Source organism: Saccostrea echinata, unplaced genomic scaffold, assembly GCF_033153115.1.
Source record: "Saccostrea echinata isolate AGI-Se365-2 ecotype Australia unplaced genomic scaffold, CSIRO_AGI_Sech_v1 ptg000006l, whole genome shotgun sequence".
NCBI classification, from domain to species: domain Eukaryota; kingdom Metazoa; phylum Mollusca; class Bivalvia; order Ostreida; family Ostreidae; genus Saccostrea; species Saccostrea echinata.
Window position 1 is genome coordinate 9,832,439 of NW_026889755.1, and position 16,835 is coordinate 9,849,273.

General features: G+C 37.1%; 1 protein-coding gene across 1 annotated transcript; it reads right to left on the bottom strand.

Annotated features, from left to right (window-relative positions):
- Window positions 1–10,492: 10,492 nt before the first annotated feature.
- On the bottom strand, window positions 10,493–11,556 carry LOC133180109 (uncharacterized). The gene is made up of 3 exons (XM_061314685.1): window positions 11,285–11,556; window positions 11,027–11,109; window positions 10,493–10,935 (listed from the first exon to the last, which is right to left on the bottom strand). The coding sequence occupies exons 1-3, from the start codon at window positions 11,554–11,556 to the stop codon at window positions 10,493–10,495; spliced, it is 798 nt and encodes a 265-aa protein (XP_061170669.1).
- Window positions 11,557–16,835: the final 5,279 nt, after the last annotated feature.

Sequence of the window (16,835 nt, forward strand, 5' to 3'; positions counted from 1 at the left end):
GTTACCATATGGGAGCATCAGTTTAAATATCAACTGGACAAGAATGCGGCAATACAACAATTTCTGTCGACCTTAGATCTCCAAGACAGACTCGACCCATGTGACAGTTTTTTTGGTGGCAGAACCAATGCCATCAAACTACATTACAAAGCCGCAGAAGACGAAACCATACAGTACTTCAACTTTCCCAGTCTCTATCCGTGGACCAACAAATACTGTCGCTACCCCGTTGGTCATCCTACTATTGTTACGGACAATTTCCAGGACTTGTCACAGTACTTTGGACTTGCCAAAAAATACTGTCGCTACCCCGTTGGTCATCCTACTATTGTTACGGACAATTTCCAGGACTTGTCACAGTACTTTGGACTTGCCAAAAAATACTGTCGCTACCCCGTTGGTCATCCTACTATTGTTACGGACAATTTCCAGGACTTGTCACAGTACTTTGGACTTGCCAAAAAATACTGTCGCTACCCCGTTGGTCATCCTACTATTGTTACGGACAATTTCCAGGACTTGTCACAGTACTTTGGACTTGCCAAAAAATACTGTCGCTACCCCGTTGGTCATCCTACTATTGTTACGGACAATTTCCAGGACTTGTCACAGTACTTTGGACTTGCCAAAATTAAAATCTCCCCCTTAGAAAACTTTATCATCCTGTACTTCCTTATAATTCGAATGGAAAATTAAAGTTTCCACTGTGTCGCACATGTGCGGACAGTGAAAATAAGAATCACCCTCTTTTACATCCTTGGCATGTTCCACTTGAGCTCTTTCCTCCACCGCAGCTACTGGAGTCACTTGAGTGCTGTTTTCTACTGATTCTAACCGTGAGTGAGGCCTCAGTGGAATGACATAAGACTTGTAACTTCTCACACCTCTCCCAATTTGTTTTGGTTTGTATTTGTAAGGGTTGAATTTTTTCTCTGCCATGTTCTTGTAGAAAGCTTCCCATATTTTGGGATCGCTGACGTAAGTCTGACTATTCATCATAAAACGTAAGGAAACTTTTTGAAATGAAGTGTTACAGTCACCAGTCCGTTTAAAAATGAAAGTAAATTTCCTTCTCTGTCCGTTATATATATAGCAATCTGCTGTAATTGGCCAATTTTAAGTGGAATGTAATAAGGTAGTACGTAAGTGATATTTTCTGGTTTCTCTCCCAGGTGTATGCGTCTTAGGAGGGGTGCCTCTTTCTTCCCAATAATTGTTTCCTCACAAATATCGCAACACAAACAATTCTGATTTCTTCTTAGATGAAATCCAGCTCTCTGTAGAAAATTCTTTCAGGGCAACAGTCCAATATCTTGTATCTGTTGTAGTTGAATCTGTTCATTTAATTGAACTCGGAAGCAATAGGGTTTATTTCCAAAATATTCAGAGCTGTCCGTAGACGTCAATACAATTCGAACACTCATCTTGAATAGAAAGAATTTGCAGAAAATGGTGGCTTTTATTGTTTTTCGAGAGAACTCTGGAATCCATGAATTAAATTTCTTGGGCCATCCTTCCCATTTTACTTACACTTCCTTGGTTGTACCACGACGTCTTCTTTTAAGTATTTTCTCAACTCTATAAGAAACATCTCCTGACTTTACGACTTTTTGAAGCTCAGACTCGGAGAAAGTACCTTCTATAGAGTCGTCTGCCAAATCTTTTACTTTGTACACAGGTACTTGACCTCTTTTGTATCTTTCCTCACTTTAAAAAACTCTTCTGTCCATTTCTGCTGGTAGTTTCTTTGGAATGGGTGTTTTAGCTGTGATATTCTGACATTATCTCCAATTTTTAATTTGAAAAAGGGTTTTACTCTTTTTTTTTGCTTGAGTCCTTAGGCTGGTTCAGATCGTTTTTGCCAGGTCTGGTTTTGTTTTCCCCGACAGATAATCCGCTAGTCTTATTTCATCGGCATTTTCTTGGTTTACATTGGCTGGAGCATTCCCCCTAATGATCTGTGAGGTCTATTGTAACTTTTCACCAAGTCTTGCAAGACATTCACAAAGCGGTAAGTTCGGTTCTTCATAAAATAACGATGCATTAGATTCTTCATGGTACGAATAACTCTCTCGGCATAGTTTGCTTTAGTTTCATTTTGAGTGTACATGATGTTTATTCCCTCTTTCTTCAGAAATGTCTTTACCCAACGATTTTTAAATTCACTACCCTTATCTGTTCTAAGGGTGTTAGGTTTTCGTCCTCTTTGGAAAACTGATTTTAAACCGTCAACAATGTTTTGATGATGTTTATTTTTTAAGGGGATTATAAATAAATATCGGATAAATATGTCAATAAGCACTAATAAGATTTTATAACCATCGTTATGAGATGCAATGTTTGAAACGTCTGCCAAGTCACAATCCCACATAGAATCAATTGTGTTCACTATCACCTTTTAACGCGTAAATGTTTTACGAATGGGTTTATACAGACTATAAGAGTCTTCATCGTTTAAAAACTGTCTTATCCTTCGTCTACCAATCTTGTATTTGGGGTAGTGTAGATTCTAAATTGTTCAAATCATGACCCCTGGGGGTAGGGCGAGGCCACAATAGGGAATCCAAGTTTTACATTGAAATATGTAGGAAAAATCTTTAAAAATCTTCTTTTCAAAAACCACTGAGCCAGAAAAGCTGAAACTTACGTGGAAGCATCCTGGGATAGTGTAGATTCTAAATTGTTCAAATCCTGACCCCCGGGATAGGGCGAGGCCACAAGAGGGAATACAAGTTTTACATTGAAATATATAGGAACAAGAGGCCCATGGGCCACATCGCTCACCTAAGCACACTGGCAAGGCAAAAGCACAAATCAGTTCAGTATTGAAGATTAACTGGGGGGGGGGGGGTTGAATTTTAAACTACCTTCCATGTCACTTTAAAAAATGGCCCGTGATCGGGAGGTCGTGAGTTCGAATCTCGGCCGCGACAGACCTAAGTCGATACGAAATAGGTAGCAACTGTTCCTTCGCCATGCGCTCGGCACTTTGAAGTGAAAGTTGCGGGTCCTTCGGATGAGACCTTAAAAACCGAGGCCCCGTGTCACGGCAGGCGTTGGCACGATAAAGATCCCTCACTGCTCAATGGCCCTGAGTGCCGAGTAAAGGTCAAAATTTGAAGCCCTTCACCGGTATATGGTGACGTCTCTATATGAGTGAAAAATTCTCGAATTTGTTGTACTTGAAAAGGTTTAAAAAAAATTTCCCATATATTCCTTTGTAAAAATTCGATCCCCCATTGTGGCTCCTTCCTATTCCATGGGTCATCATTTGAACAAACTTGAATCTACACTATCTGAGGATGCTTCCATATCAATATGACTATACATAGTTTTTCTGTTCTTGAGAAGAAATATTTTTTTCTATATGTTCTTATGTAAAACTTTCGATCCCCCATTGGGCCACATCCTACCCCCACAAAGACGGATCCAAGGCCAGCGCACCGGGCGTGCACCCTCCCTTTGATTTTTTTTTATGTAGAAGTATGGTGAACATGTCCATTATCCTAAAATCAAGGAAAAACATCTCTTCTTTGTAAGAATTTGTCAGCTTCCCAGACCCCCACCAAGGCCTTGCTCTAGACCCACTGGGTACTTCAATGCAGCCCCCATACCCACTACCTCCACTCCCCCCTCCCGTTACGAAATTCCTGGATCCGCCACTGCCCCGGGGGTCATCATTTGAACAAAATTTAATTTACACTGCCTGAGGATGCTTCCATATCAAAATGACTAAACATGATTTTCATGTTCCTATGTGAAACTATTTATATGTTCCTATGTGAAACTTTCAATCCCCCATTGGGCCCCACCCTACCCCCGGGGTCATCATTTGAACAAAATTGAATTTACACTACCTGAGGATGCTTCCATATAAATATGACTCATCATGGCTCTGCAGTTCTTCAGAGAAGGTATTTTCCTATATATTTCTATTTAAGACTTTGATCCTCCATTGTGGCCCCACTCTAACCCCCGGGGTCATGATTTGAACAAAACAGAATCTACACTACCTGAGGAAGCTTCCACATAAATATGAACAATCAGGGCTTTGCTGTTCCTGAGAGGAAGATTTTTTAAAGATTTTTCCTATATATTTCTCTGTAAAATTTTGATAGTCCATTGTGGCCCCACCCTACCCCCGGGGGTCATGATTTGAACAAATTTGAATCTACACTACCTGAGGATGCTTCCATATAAATATGACTCATCATGGCTCTGCTGTTCTTGAGAAGAAGATCTTTAAAGGTGTTTCCTATATACTTCTATGTAAAACTTTGATCCTCCATTGTGGCCCCGCCCTACCCCCGGGGGTCAGGATTTGAACAACATAGAATCTACACTACCTGAGGATGCTTCCACATAAATATGAGCAATCAGGGCTTTGCTGTTCCTGAGAAGAAGATTTTTAAAGATTTTTCCAATATATTTCTATGTAAAATGTTGATCCTCCATTGTGGCCCTGCCCTACCTCTGGAGGTCAGGATTTGAACAAACTTGAATCTACACTACCTGAGGATGCTTCCATATAGATATGACTCATCATGGCTTTGCTGTTCTTGAGAAGAAGATTTTTAAAGATTTTTCCTATATATTTCTATGTATAATTTTGATCCTCCATTGTGGCCCCGCCCTACCCCCGGGGGTCAGGATTTGAACAAACTTGAATCTACACTACTTGAGGATGCTTCCACATGAGTTTCATCTTTCCTGGCCCTGTGGTTCTTCAGAAGAAGATTTTTAAAAGATGCTATTAATTTTTCACCAATTCTCTATTATCTCCCCTTGAAAGAGGGCGTGGCCCTTCATATGAATAAACTTGAAAGAGGGCGTGGCCCTTCATTTGAACAAACTTGAATCCCCTTCACCAATGGATGCTTTGTGGCAAGTTTGGTTGAAATTGGCCCAGTGGTTCTGGGGAAGAAGATGAAATTATGAAAAGTTTACAACGACAACGACAGAGAACGGACAAATTTCGATCAGAAAAGCTCACTTGAACCTTCGGCTCAGGTGAGCTAAAAATCTTTAAAAATCTTCTTCTCAAGAACCACTGAGCCAGAAAAGCTAAAACTTATGTGGAAGCATCCTCAAGTAGTGTACACTCTAATTTGTTCAAATCATGACCCCGGGGGTAGGGCGGGGCCACAATTGGGAATCCCAAGTTGTACATTGAAATATATAGGAAAAATCTTTAGAAATCTTCTTCTCAAGAACCACTGGACCAGAAAAGCTGAGACTTATATGGAAGCATCCTGGGGTAGTTGAGATTCTAAATTGTTCAAATCATGGCCCCCGGGGGTAGGACGGGGCCACAATAGGTATTACAAGGGGGAACAGCATGGCCAAAGTTACTCAGGTGAGCGATGTGGCCCATGGGCCTCTTGTTCTGTTTAGGTTAGGTAAAATTTTCAACCCATACTAGCCGTTTGTGATGCTGTTAACTTATTTATTTCAAAGAATAAACCGTTAACCTCATATTGTGCTATGTAATTAATCATTCTAGCTGGATGACTCGATCAAATTGCTGTTTAACCTTTATTGAGGTTCACCTACAGCAAGTCTGACACTGATTTAAACAAAACTCACATTTTATATTTATATCTAACATTGAACGGAGTTAACGAAAGCTTAATGTGATTTGATTTAACTTTTGGACATAAAATCAGTCAACAGCTTAGAAATAGAATAAATTAAATTAATTTCCTCTATCAAAATTTTTTTTTGTTTTGTTTTGTTTGTTTGTTTGTTTGGTTTTTTTGTTGTTGTTGTTGCTTCTATTGCATTTACGGATCAAGAGGATGGGCTTACATTGCCCCCCCCCTCCTTTTTTTATTTAGTTGAGTTCAAAACTCTTTCAAAACTGAAAACATTTGGAGATGTTACATTTATGTGTAATATCTACATGAGTAGATATAAAAACAGTGGCAATATGGTGTGAACAGAATGATATCCACTATATTTACACTGATTCAATCGCAGTATGCAGGTTAGAAAAGAGAGACATAATTTGCTTCTTGTTTTTTTAATAATTAGTATACAATATATGAAGTGCCTAACTTTTTTTTTTATAAGTGTGGACAAGGACCTGTATCTGGTATGAAAACAGATTACTAAATATGGGTAACCGATTCAATCAGGTGACCCTATCTAAACAGATCACAAGATCAAAAGTCCGTTCAGCATTCGCGGCATTTGTCTGAGAAATGGAAAATGGAGGTGTAATGGTGCTTTTATTCATGGTTGCGTTATTTCATTTACATGTATTCTGCTCCCACAGTGACACTAATTTTCGTTGCAAAGTGTGTACTGGGCAGTTTGGTGTGTTTAATTGTAACAATGCGCCTTTTTCCCATTGTATGTTCATTGAAGGAGCGCAAAACATCAAGATGCGTGAAATCCGTATTTTTAGTTGCGATGTCAAAATTGTAAGAATCGGATGGTCCCTTCAACACCCAATAATTCGGTTCCTGAATTCCTGCATTTTCACAAATTCACATTCAAATGCACAACTTCATATATTGCTTTTTAATAAAATCTTAGTATTAACTAATTTTTTAATGATGAAGTGTATGACTTCATTTTACGATGTCTATCTTGCTATTTTAATCAGATTCTTGATAATGATAAAGTTCATAAGTTCTAATTCAGGGATATATAAATCAACACATGAGTGCATGCACATTTATATTTTTAACCAAAGTTTTCCGCTCAGAGGTATGTGTCTGATGCATGGTGAAGTCACCCTAACTGTAAAATGTGTAAATCAATAAAAGTAAAATGTTCATATATTTATCATCAGAAGTGCCACCTGTGTCTAAAAATCTATTGCAGATAAAACTACTCAGGAGTCCACGTCACAGTCAGCTCCATCAGCAACAACACCAAGTCAAGTTGTGACTACTCAAGAGACCTCCTCCAACCTTGTGGTCTTGCTGACCAGTAAGTTTTGAAAGGTTTTCATGTTCAAAACTGTTTCAAAACCCACTATAGACTGACTCAATACATTAACAATAACAAGGATCTTATCCAAATTATTATTTAAAAAAATCAAAATGTAAAGCAGTATTACTTTTTTTTTACTAAAGAAAGAAACAAATTAGCAACCACCTGTGTCTGAAAATCTATTGCAGATAAACCTACGCAAGAGTGCATGACATTGTATGCTCAACACAATGCCACAAGTCGAGATGCAACTACTCGAGAGTCATCCTCCAACCTTGTTTCTAAACCTCTTTTTGTCGGTCAGTGTATAACTAACACTGTATTGTTTATAATTGCTTGCTATATTTAAATACAAATGACATGCTAAAGAATAGGAAGTAATCTACTCGAAATACTTTTTGTAAGAAGAGAGCTTTATTGGATGCACAGAATTTGGAAACCTGAAAAGAAACTTAATAAGTAACCTTTAAAATCAAAAGTGGATAAGACACAATTACAACCAATTGATACAAATTCCTCCTTTTCTTCAGAGAAATGTAAGAAAAATGTGCATCAAAAATGTTAAAATTTTAGTTTTTTCTAAATAATCGTAAGTGTTGGAAAAATTAACTGTTAATGTGTATGTATGAATATGAATTTAATTTTTTCCATTTTTTGATAGGGTTTTTATCCTGGGCAATTACGATGACAGTCCTAGTCAAGTGTCTTAGCCTCCAACTACAACTGTGACCAACCTTCCTGCCACTACAACTGTGACCAACCTTCCTGCCACTACAACTGTGACCACAACTGTGACCAACCCTTCTGCCACTACAACTGTGACCACAACTGTATCCAGCCTTCCTGCCACTACAACTATGACCACAGGATCAATCAGCGAACGCACAGGGTCAAAAACAAAACGTAAACTTGACTTCTAGTCATAATGAGAAGAGTTGGAAATTTGTGTACTCTGGTCAAGTGATTTGTGATTTTTTGTAAACAAACTTTTTCAAAACAATCTCGTCTAGAATTTTGATGTAGATGCGTTTGTGAAAAAGATTTGTATTATCACATTATTTTTTTTTTTGTCATTTATTTTTCTTACGCGGGGGCAGTCAATCTGCATCTTTTTTTTTAAACCAATATTTGCTTGATCTTTCTGTTCATTTTTTCATTTGTTTCAACCTTTGTTATACTTATATAAATATATATATATATATATATATATATATATATATATATATATATTCTAGATATCTAGTCAATGATGTCGGTATTTTTAGTTTTGTAAACTGGTGTTAATAGTTTATTGGTTCAGATGATGTAGCATCTACATATGAAGATTTAATATTGCTTAAAAAAAACAAAACATTTTTTCTGTATGTATTGTAAAAGGGGGATAGAAACTTCCCGTGACGTGTTTTGTACGATATGTTTTTTTTCAAATACTTTTTTCTTTATGATTACTGCTACTTACAGGCAGTATTTTACAATCAATGTTTATCAGAGTGATTTTATACAGTTGTTTTTTGTTCTATGTATTGTAAAAGGGGGATATAAACTTCCCATGATGTGTTTTATATTGATATGTTTTTTTTTTTTTTTTTTTTTTTTTTTTTTTACTTTTTTCCTAAATGATTACTGCTACTTACAGTCAGTATTTTGCAATTAACGTTTATCAGAGTGATTTTATACAGTTGATTTTATATGTTTTGTTTTGTTTGACATTCCATTGGGCATGTGTGTCATCACAGAGTTGTGAATTTCGTTGGTTTAATTTACCATTAAACATTTTGCAATAAATTAGTATTGTTATTTTATAAGTTTGTGAGGTGCTTCTGACAGCAATGACTATTTAAGTATAAAGATATTACAAATACTGGGGTATTTCTTTTAGAAAAGTCATTAATCGCTCATGAATAAGAGAAAGGATATGATCGAGTCAAGTGTGGATCTTCATGTTTCAAAGTTCAAACAGGCTTTTGTTTTGTTCTTTGGATGAGTTGTGGTGTATTGATATATTATAATTATTATTTTTGATTCAGATATTTGAAATCCATAATCATTCTGAATTTAATTCAGGACATTGCAGACGGTAGTTTATTAAAAGAAATCTTTGACTCTTTGGAGGATCCGGACACTGTGCAGTTATTTGCCGCAGCTAATGGTTTAGTTGGTGATGCTGAGGTCAAGAACCGATTAAGAGAACTCCAATGGGAAAAACACATTGACGGTTTATGGCAAGAGGTTCTGTCTGATATGGAATCCCCTAGCAAAAAAAGTCGACGTTCCCTCGATGACGGCGATCAGCCTTCAACGAGTGGGCAGTCTGGGGGTGGTGGGGAGGGTTCCAATTCGGAGGACCCATTAGAAAAACCCTATTACATTTGGAAGAGTCACTCGAATGTTTAAAAAAAATTGGGCGCGCGACACTATGTTCAAGGAACAGTGGCGTGGGGATAAATTAATAGATATACAGAATAAATATCGCAGCGAAAACTCTGTTTTTTCGTGTACATTTTTATAATGAGGCTTGAAAGAAGAGTTGTTACAAAACGACGTGTTACATATAGTACAAAATGTCTGCATAATTCACAGTCGTTCTTTCAAATGTCATTAAACACCTAATCAGACTATGAGTACATTTACCTCAGTCTTATATAGTACATCATTAGTCATACACATTCATTACATCATTTCACATGCAATCTTTCCGGGTTATGACTGAATTCGACGGATGTTGTCCGGAAGTTAATGTATTTCTTGTAAGGTCATCTTTAAAATTGTTTGGTTGCGCTCTCCCGACCGACTTAAAACTACCCGACTCATTTTTTTTTACATTCAGGACATGATATATTATTTTTATTCCTCTTATCTTGTCAACAAATATATTAAAATTTGAGACGGGAGAGGGCAAGCAAACATTATTTTAAGGACGATCTAACCACGATTATCTAGAGGACCTGTTTTACAAAAAAGAACTTAAGACTACGACCAAAATTTAATTCTGCTAATAACTTTCTTTTTTATGTTAAAAACAAAATCTTTTTAATTGTGTAGAGAGATACTTTTAGCTAGCAATTTTAAACAAAATTATAAATTTTGCAAATTTAACAATCAACAGGAATTTTTTTTGGTATTAGTCGTAAATTTTTCTTTGTTAAACACCTAGGCCTCAGATTTTCCTTCCTTCTTTCGTTTCGTAGGAATATAACCTACTGAACACAGATTTTTTTCACACATCTTAAAGTTTTTCTTTCCTTTTTCAATGCAATATAGTGTATCATTTTTTTAGACAATCGCAGAAGAAAGTCTGCAGCAGAGAGTCTTGCAACTGGAGGAGAGCTTAGAAGCTCTGAAGCAGGAGCTTCAGGGGAAGAGAATCCTCCGAAAATTACATGTTTGCAAAATTAAAAAGTTAAAAATTTCAATATGCCTTTTCAATTCTGTTAACCGTTGAAACAGTGAAAGACTGTAGCAAGATAGAATGTACTTAAAATTTACAAAATGATCACTGACACAATAAAACAAAGATTACATATAATTCAAATATTTATATTTCGTTTATTCAATGCATAAAGAATATCAGAGGAGCCAACATATTAAAAAGTTTATCATTTAACACAAAAGGAGGTATGCAGGTTGAACAAATCAGATATGGAATCAGTAGATTAGTCTGTTGGGTGGGCGCCTCTGGCTGGTTGAGCGACGGAGCGGTTCGAGTTGAGGAGCTGGCATGGCTGGTGGAGGTGTGGGGGGTCGCACTGGGCGAGGTGCATTGTTGACTCTTCGACTCCTCACACACAGTGCCAGTTGATACATCACTGAAGAGTAAATGGTTTTTAAAGTCCCTCATGACAACTGCATCAAATTCTGTAAGTGACTGGGACTCGATCTCAATGTCCACCCGTCTTCTTAGACACTTTCTTTTGATAGCGCAAACAATCATCAGAGAAAAAATGACAACCACTACACTTATCCCTCCAAGGATAGCATATATCCAAGGTTTCTCTAAATAAACAAAATATGGCTTTAAAAAAACAACTTCTTTAGTGATTTAAAAAAATCCATTATTTTTTTTTTTTTTAAAGTTCAAACTTACTGAATGCTATGGCTGTCATTTCCATGGTCCTGAGTGTGGTAGAGGTTATCTTCTCGGTGACCCAACTGCTCTGCTGGCCGTTCAGAAAAAAAGAGAAACAAGAAACATAAATGTCTAATTTTTTTTTTAATAACATCGATTAAATTAAAAAATTCTTCAAGATATATTTCCCTGGCAAGTTTTTTATTTAAAATTATTGTTATTTTTCATGACATTGATAAAAAAAAATAAATGAAAACCCTTATAGGTATATTTAGCTGACAAGTGTGGGATCCTATCTGGATCGTCGTCCAGGTGTTTGGTTTGATGGCATCACACTTGGTCTGAGGGTCGTGGACGAGTAGACGGCTCAACACTGGGTACTCCTGCACATTGATCTCCCCCCCTACTCGCTCCAATATGACAAAGTTTGCCATCAGATGATTTCCCGTCTCAAACTCTCTCCAGTCCCGGCACTGGACCACTCCCTCCGATACCCTGCACAGCGCATCGGCGTGCACCAACAAAATCATCAAGAAGAATACGAACATTGTGTCTGGAATTTCAGGAATAGGATGGCCGAAGTCGACCTCCATCTCTTATATAATAAATAATAACTCATTCCAATTAGGGGTGGAATGGTTATCTAAATTACGATGTTATCAATTTTTCCCCCCCAAAATTACATTTAACCGTTGATAACTACCGGGCATTATTCTTTTTAGAATAATAGGAAATTTTTTTTAGATGTAAGTTACATACATAGTTCTTTAAAACTTAAAAAGAAGTTCAACATCCCTGTTTATTAAAATGGAACTGGTCCTTGACCAGTGGAAGTGTCCATATTGGTGAAGTTGCCTTTGGGTTAAGAAAATTTATTATTTACAAAGAAATCGATAAATTAACGATTAATAATTGTCATAATTATTAAAAACAATAAATCTTAGTGATGCGCCACTTAAATTATTTGATTCCGTAGAAGTACAAAGGCCGTAGTTTTGAAGAATTCCATTCCTTTGCCCCTCCCCCTTCTGAAAGTCAAGTCACCCAGGCGCTAGCGGCGCCTTTGATGTTACCCGAAGACTGTCCCCTCGCATAGCGGACCAGCGGCATGTAGGGGATATTACATAATGTGTATATATGTCTGCAGTAGGATTGATTATACACGATTCATAGTTAACACAGTCTTGAACCGAATATGCTGAACATCACAATTTTATTCTCGTATTATATTTTATTTATCCATAAATAGTATATCGCGACATTACTTAAATCGACATTGATTTTACTTATGAAAAGTAGTATTATTAATTACGTTTTTTTTAAAAGATGATTTTACTGTTGGATTTGTTAAAATTTAGTTTCCCTTAAATCTCCATTGTATTCGAAAACTTAATTCTTTAATGTGAATCGCTTTATTTTTTTGAATATACAAACATTGAGCGATATACACAGTGATAACGAAGAGATTGATGAATTGTAGGGTTTTTTTTTTTTGGTTTTGAAACCCTACTTATATAAGACGCAGCCCCTCCATTATGTATGATCAAACACAAGTAAAATAAACATATTAGACACTTCCAATGGTCAAGAAGAAGTAAAAAAAAATTTTTTTATATATTAATATAGTGTAATAAGTTTAATTTTAAAATAAGTTAAAGGTAGAATAAACCCCCACCCCCCACCCCCCGTTGCTTTAGTTAAAGTTTAAATTGAAGCAGGGTCTGAAAGAAAAAAAAAAATATAATAATAAAATTTAAAAAGAGAAAATCTATGCCCCGCTACTCTACACCAATTAACAATCATAATAATTTACCTGGTGTCGTTCTGCTTCTGCAAAGAGGGCAACTGCGGGACATCAATCGCCTGAAGCAAATCATGCAGCAAGCTATCTGCTTACAGGTGTAGCAAACATAGCTAACGGTTTTCACCTCGCAGCAGAGTCTGCACTCAAACGACGAAGGTTGAAATCGGGCATACATGTAACCCCACCTCATCTCTCCTGTCTGTTAAATTTTTCCGAGACCCATAATGATTTTTTTTGTTTCGTATTTTGAAGAGGGTGATGGTTCTATACTGGTCGAGTTTTAATACAGGGCTTTTTATAAGAAATCTGATTAACTCAAATACTTCACGGGTGGTCAGTTTGAGAAGGTGTAATAACATCCTTCTTCTTTGACAAAAACAACAATTCCATTTTAACAAATTAAGTGATAGTTTTGATTTTATTACAAAAAAGAACTTAATAGATTTATCTGTGTAAATAATGTCTGTTGATTAATTAACGTGTTTTCTTTTTCATTCACTGACACATGTATCGTCTACTGAAACAACACATTCAATAGATTTAATCCGCATTTACTTAAAATTTCACTTTTTATTTCCCTAATAATCCATGCAATTGGATTGTTTATATTTTCTTTTTTATCCCTCAATACCTCACTACAAACAATTTTAAATGATAATATTTGATTTGGAGCAAAATGAAATAAAAATAAACACAATTTATTGAAAAAAGTTTTTTATCTATGCATATTATTTATAAAACCAGACACCAAACGATCATTTGCATGCCTATTTAGATCATAAAAGTCATGTACAATGTTATGCATGGAACGTCCTTTAATTCTTTATAAGATGAAATAGATACAATAGTGTCCACACAAGGAAGAAGTCTCTGACTGGACTCTGGAATCGATATATTTATTTCTCGGTCTATTGAATACCAAAATGCTTTGAAATCTCCTATGATAATATTCCGGTGCATTCCCGAGGGAATCAAAGAACTCTATAGATCCTTTTGAGGGAAAATGAAAAACGACCCAATGTAAACCTTTTCCCCCGCATTCGTCAGGTCATCGGCGCATACGACCTGAACGTCGTGTGATGATAAATAATGTTTCAATTCGTAATTGTTCATATGAATATAATGCTCCTAGACTGATCAATGTGGAGAACCTGCGGGAATTTTTCGTATATTAAAGTAACACTGTCGACGAGAAGGGGTAAAGCGAATTTTAATTCTAAGTGACAATGACCTTTCCGCTTCATATTAAAGTCGATGTAGGGATTAATGCTCAAGACATATAAAGCATTTCCAACGGGATATTCCCCTCGCTCTATACTAACGTGCTCTCTACCTAGAAGGAGGGTTTGATAAGCTTTCCAAGTACTCGTAACTGACTCGTAATTTGGTTGTAGAGGTTTAGAAAGCTACAAAGTTACAATTAAAATGTTTAAAGCTATACGGAGATTTCTTATAATCTCCGTTAAAGGCGCTACTGGACACCATTCCCAGAATGAGCGTAGACGGAACTTCTCCTTGAAATACGTCGTCTATGGTCAAACTGAGTTCACCCTTAGCGATGGAAGCAATTTTTAAACTGGAAAACAAGTAGGGATACACGGCAGGGGACTTCTCCAGCATTTTCACATGCGCCATGATAAGGGCGGGATTGTATCGCTGAATGCAGAGTTTAAAACTGGCATCGATAATTTGTATTTTGTAATCTTTACCCTCAGCTGACTTTAATCTAAATGAATCTTTGCTAGGCCATAGTTTCAGGGAAAGTGCGACCCCATTTAAAACCAAACGATCTTGTTGAAAATATCTACGTGTAAGGGTCCTTCTAAGTCTACAATTTTTCCACCTTTGGTAAACTGATATCTTTGAAATAAACCGATGTTTATCCCTTTGATTGGATCCTCGGGATCAGAGGTGTCTTTAAGGTAGAGCTGAGACTGACGCACTTCGTAGTTTTCGGCGAATGTACATAGTAAGGTATCGATGTAGGCCTTGTAGGGATAATTCGTTCCCAGCTGTGACACTGGAGTCTGCTGAAGACTAGTGTCCACTTGAGAAAAGATGCCATGTAGAGGCAAGTTTGTCAAACCAACGGCATTTTCTTCAGTGATGGGGGTGTTCAGCGGGCTTAGTATTCTTAGCTTAACTTTTAAGCGACTGTTCTGAAGGTCCATGTATCCGGTGGAGAGAGGAGGAATGTTGAATTCCAAAGCAGAATACTCAGAAATTTGATTGATAGGTCTAAACTCTACCCATTCTCTTGTAAGTATGGCCGTGTCCGTCGGCGGAGGTTCAAAGATGGAGAGTTAGTTCATGTGGTTTTCTTTCATGATTAATCGTCGAATTGCGTGCTGTTTTTGCTTCTTGGTTCTAGGTTTAGAGTTTGTAGGTTTTCCCGGTGGGCGATACATTTGTCGCTTTCTTACAGATTGTCGCTTTTTTGGTGAGGAGTTGTCGTTTTCACGTTCCATTTCCGATTTAGCCATTTCGATTGCCTGAGCTACTGGGGTCACTAATTTCACGGAGGGGTGATGGTCCCTAGAAGGAGTTTCATATCGCTGTTGAGAGCCACTACCAACAATGTACCTCCCTTTATAATCCGGACGAACCCTACCAGCGGAAAGGTCTTCAAAATGGTTTATCCATTTATTAAAATCGGGAACGTAAGGAACCCATTGCATTTTATTATAGTCGTACACCTCTACTGAGCCCACGGTTTCTTTTTCCGCAAACACAAGACACGCGCAAATGATTCAATGCTTGTAGGAAGAGGCCTTAACTGTTCGTTTCTTATAAAAACTCTGATGTTGCGAAAGTCTTGTTTAGATATATCAAAGTAGAAGGGAAGGTTATAAGACTCCTTAATGTCCTTCGCTACATCGCAAGCTCGCAAAACCGGTAGCATATTATTTCGGACATAACTATCTTCAACTATATCGCAGCACACGTACACTCGAGGTACCAAATTTTCTTTGGACAGACGAATGTTCCCTTTTTAAAGCGCACACTCCCAGGAACCGTTCAATATGTATTGCTTAGGCAGAGTAACGATAAAATCATCGGGTGTATTAGAGGGATGAAAATTTGACGAGTCTTTCCCGTTCAAAAATAAATACACAGTCATGTCTGTAGCGAATCGCGGTTTCGCTCTCTTAGAACTTCAGATTCTCTGTCTCTCAGAATACGAATGAGTATCCTCGCCAAGTAATAATCTCTCAAAAGTCTTGGAATCAGTTCGCAGTGAGAAAGTAGTTTGTTTTTTTTTTTTGCGTGCAATTGAAATCCGTGGATTGACCAATTGTCTCATAACAAGCCGCCAACGCCGGAAATGAGAGCGATCGCGAGTTAAGATCGGAACATGGCCTAGAAGCAAGTGAGCCACGACATCGCAAAGAGCTAATATTTGTCGATCGCTTGCTCTAGGAATCATAGTGCGTCTGACAACTGCGGTTAGCTTGTCTGAGAACTCTCAGAAAATCGGCATTCTGCATTATATTAGATTGTTCCATTCTTTTATTATTTTTTAAGTTAAATCAACACTATGATTATGATTTTGTTTTATTAATAATTATATTTTATATACCACATATCTAACTCTTCTTATAATGTTTCAGTGACGATTTGGGTATGTAGCTGTGAAATTTTTTAGGCCACCCCCACCACTTGACTAAAGCCTGATTCCCTTTATATCGCAACACCTTCTCGATTCTATACATCGCGTCTCTGTCGAAAAGTACTTTTTGTAATTATACCCCCCGCAAACGACGTTTACGGGGGGGGGGGGTTATATTGGAATCAGCATGTCCGTCTGTCTGTAGACGAGATTTTGTCCGGATCATTTCTTGGAAACTGTTGCAAGGATTTGTCTGAAAATTTGTACACTTATTATTCGCCATATGAAGGTGTGCACCTGATATTTTCATCATAATTGGATAATGTTTTTGCATTTTACAGGTGTTTTTTTTTTTCATTTATATTTTGTGGTTTTGTCCGGATCTGTTCCCAGAGACTATTGCATAGATTTGT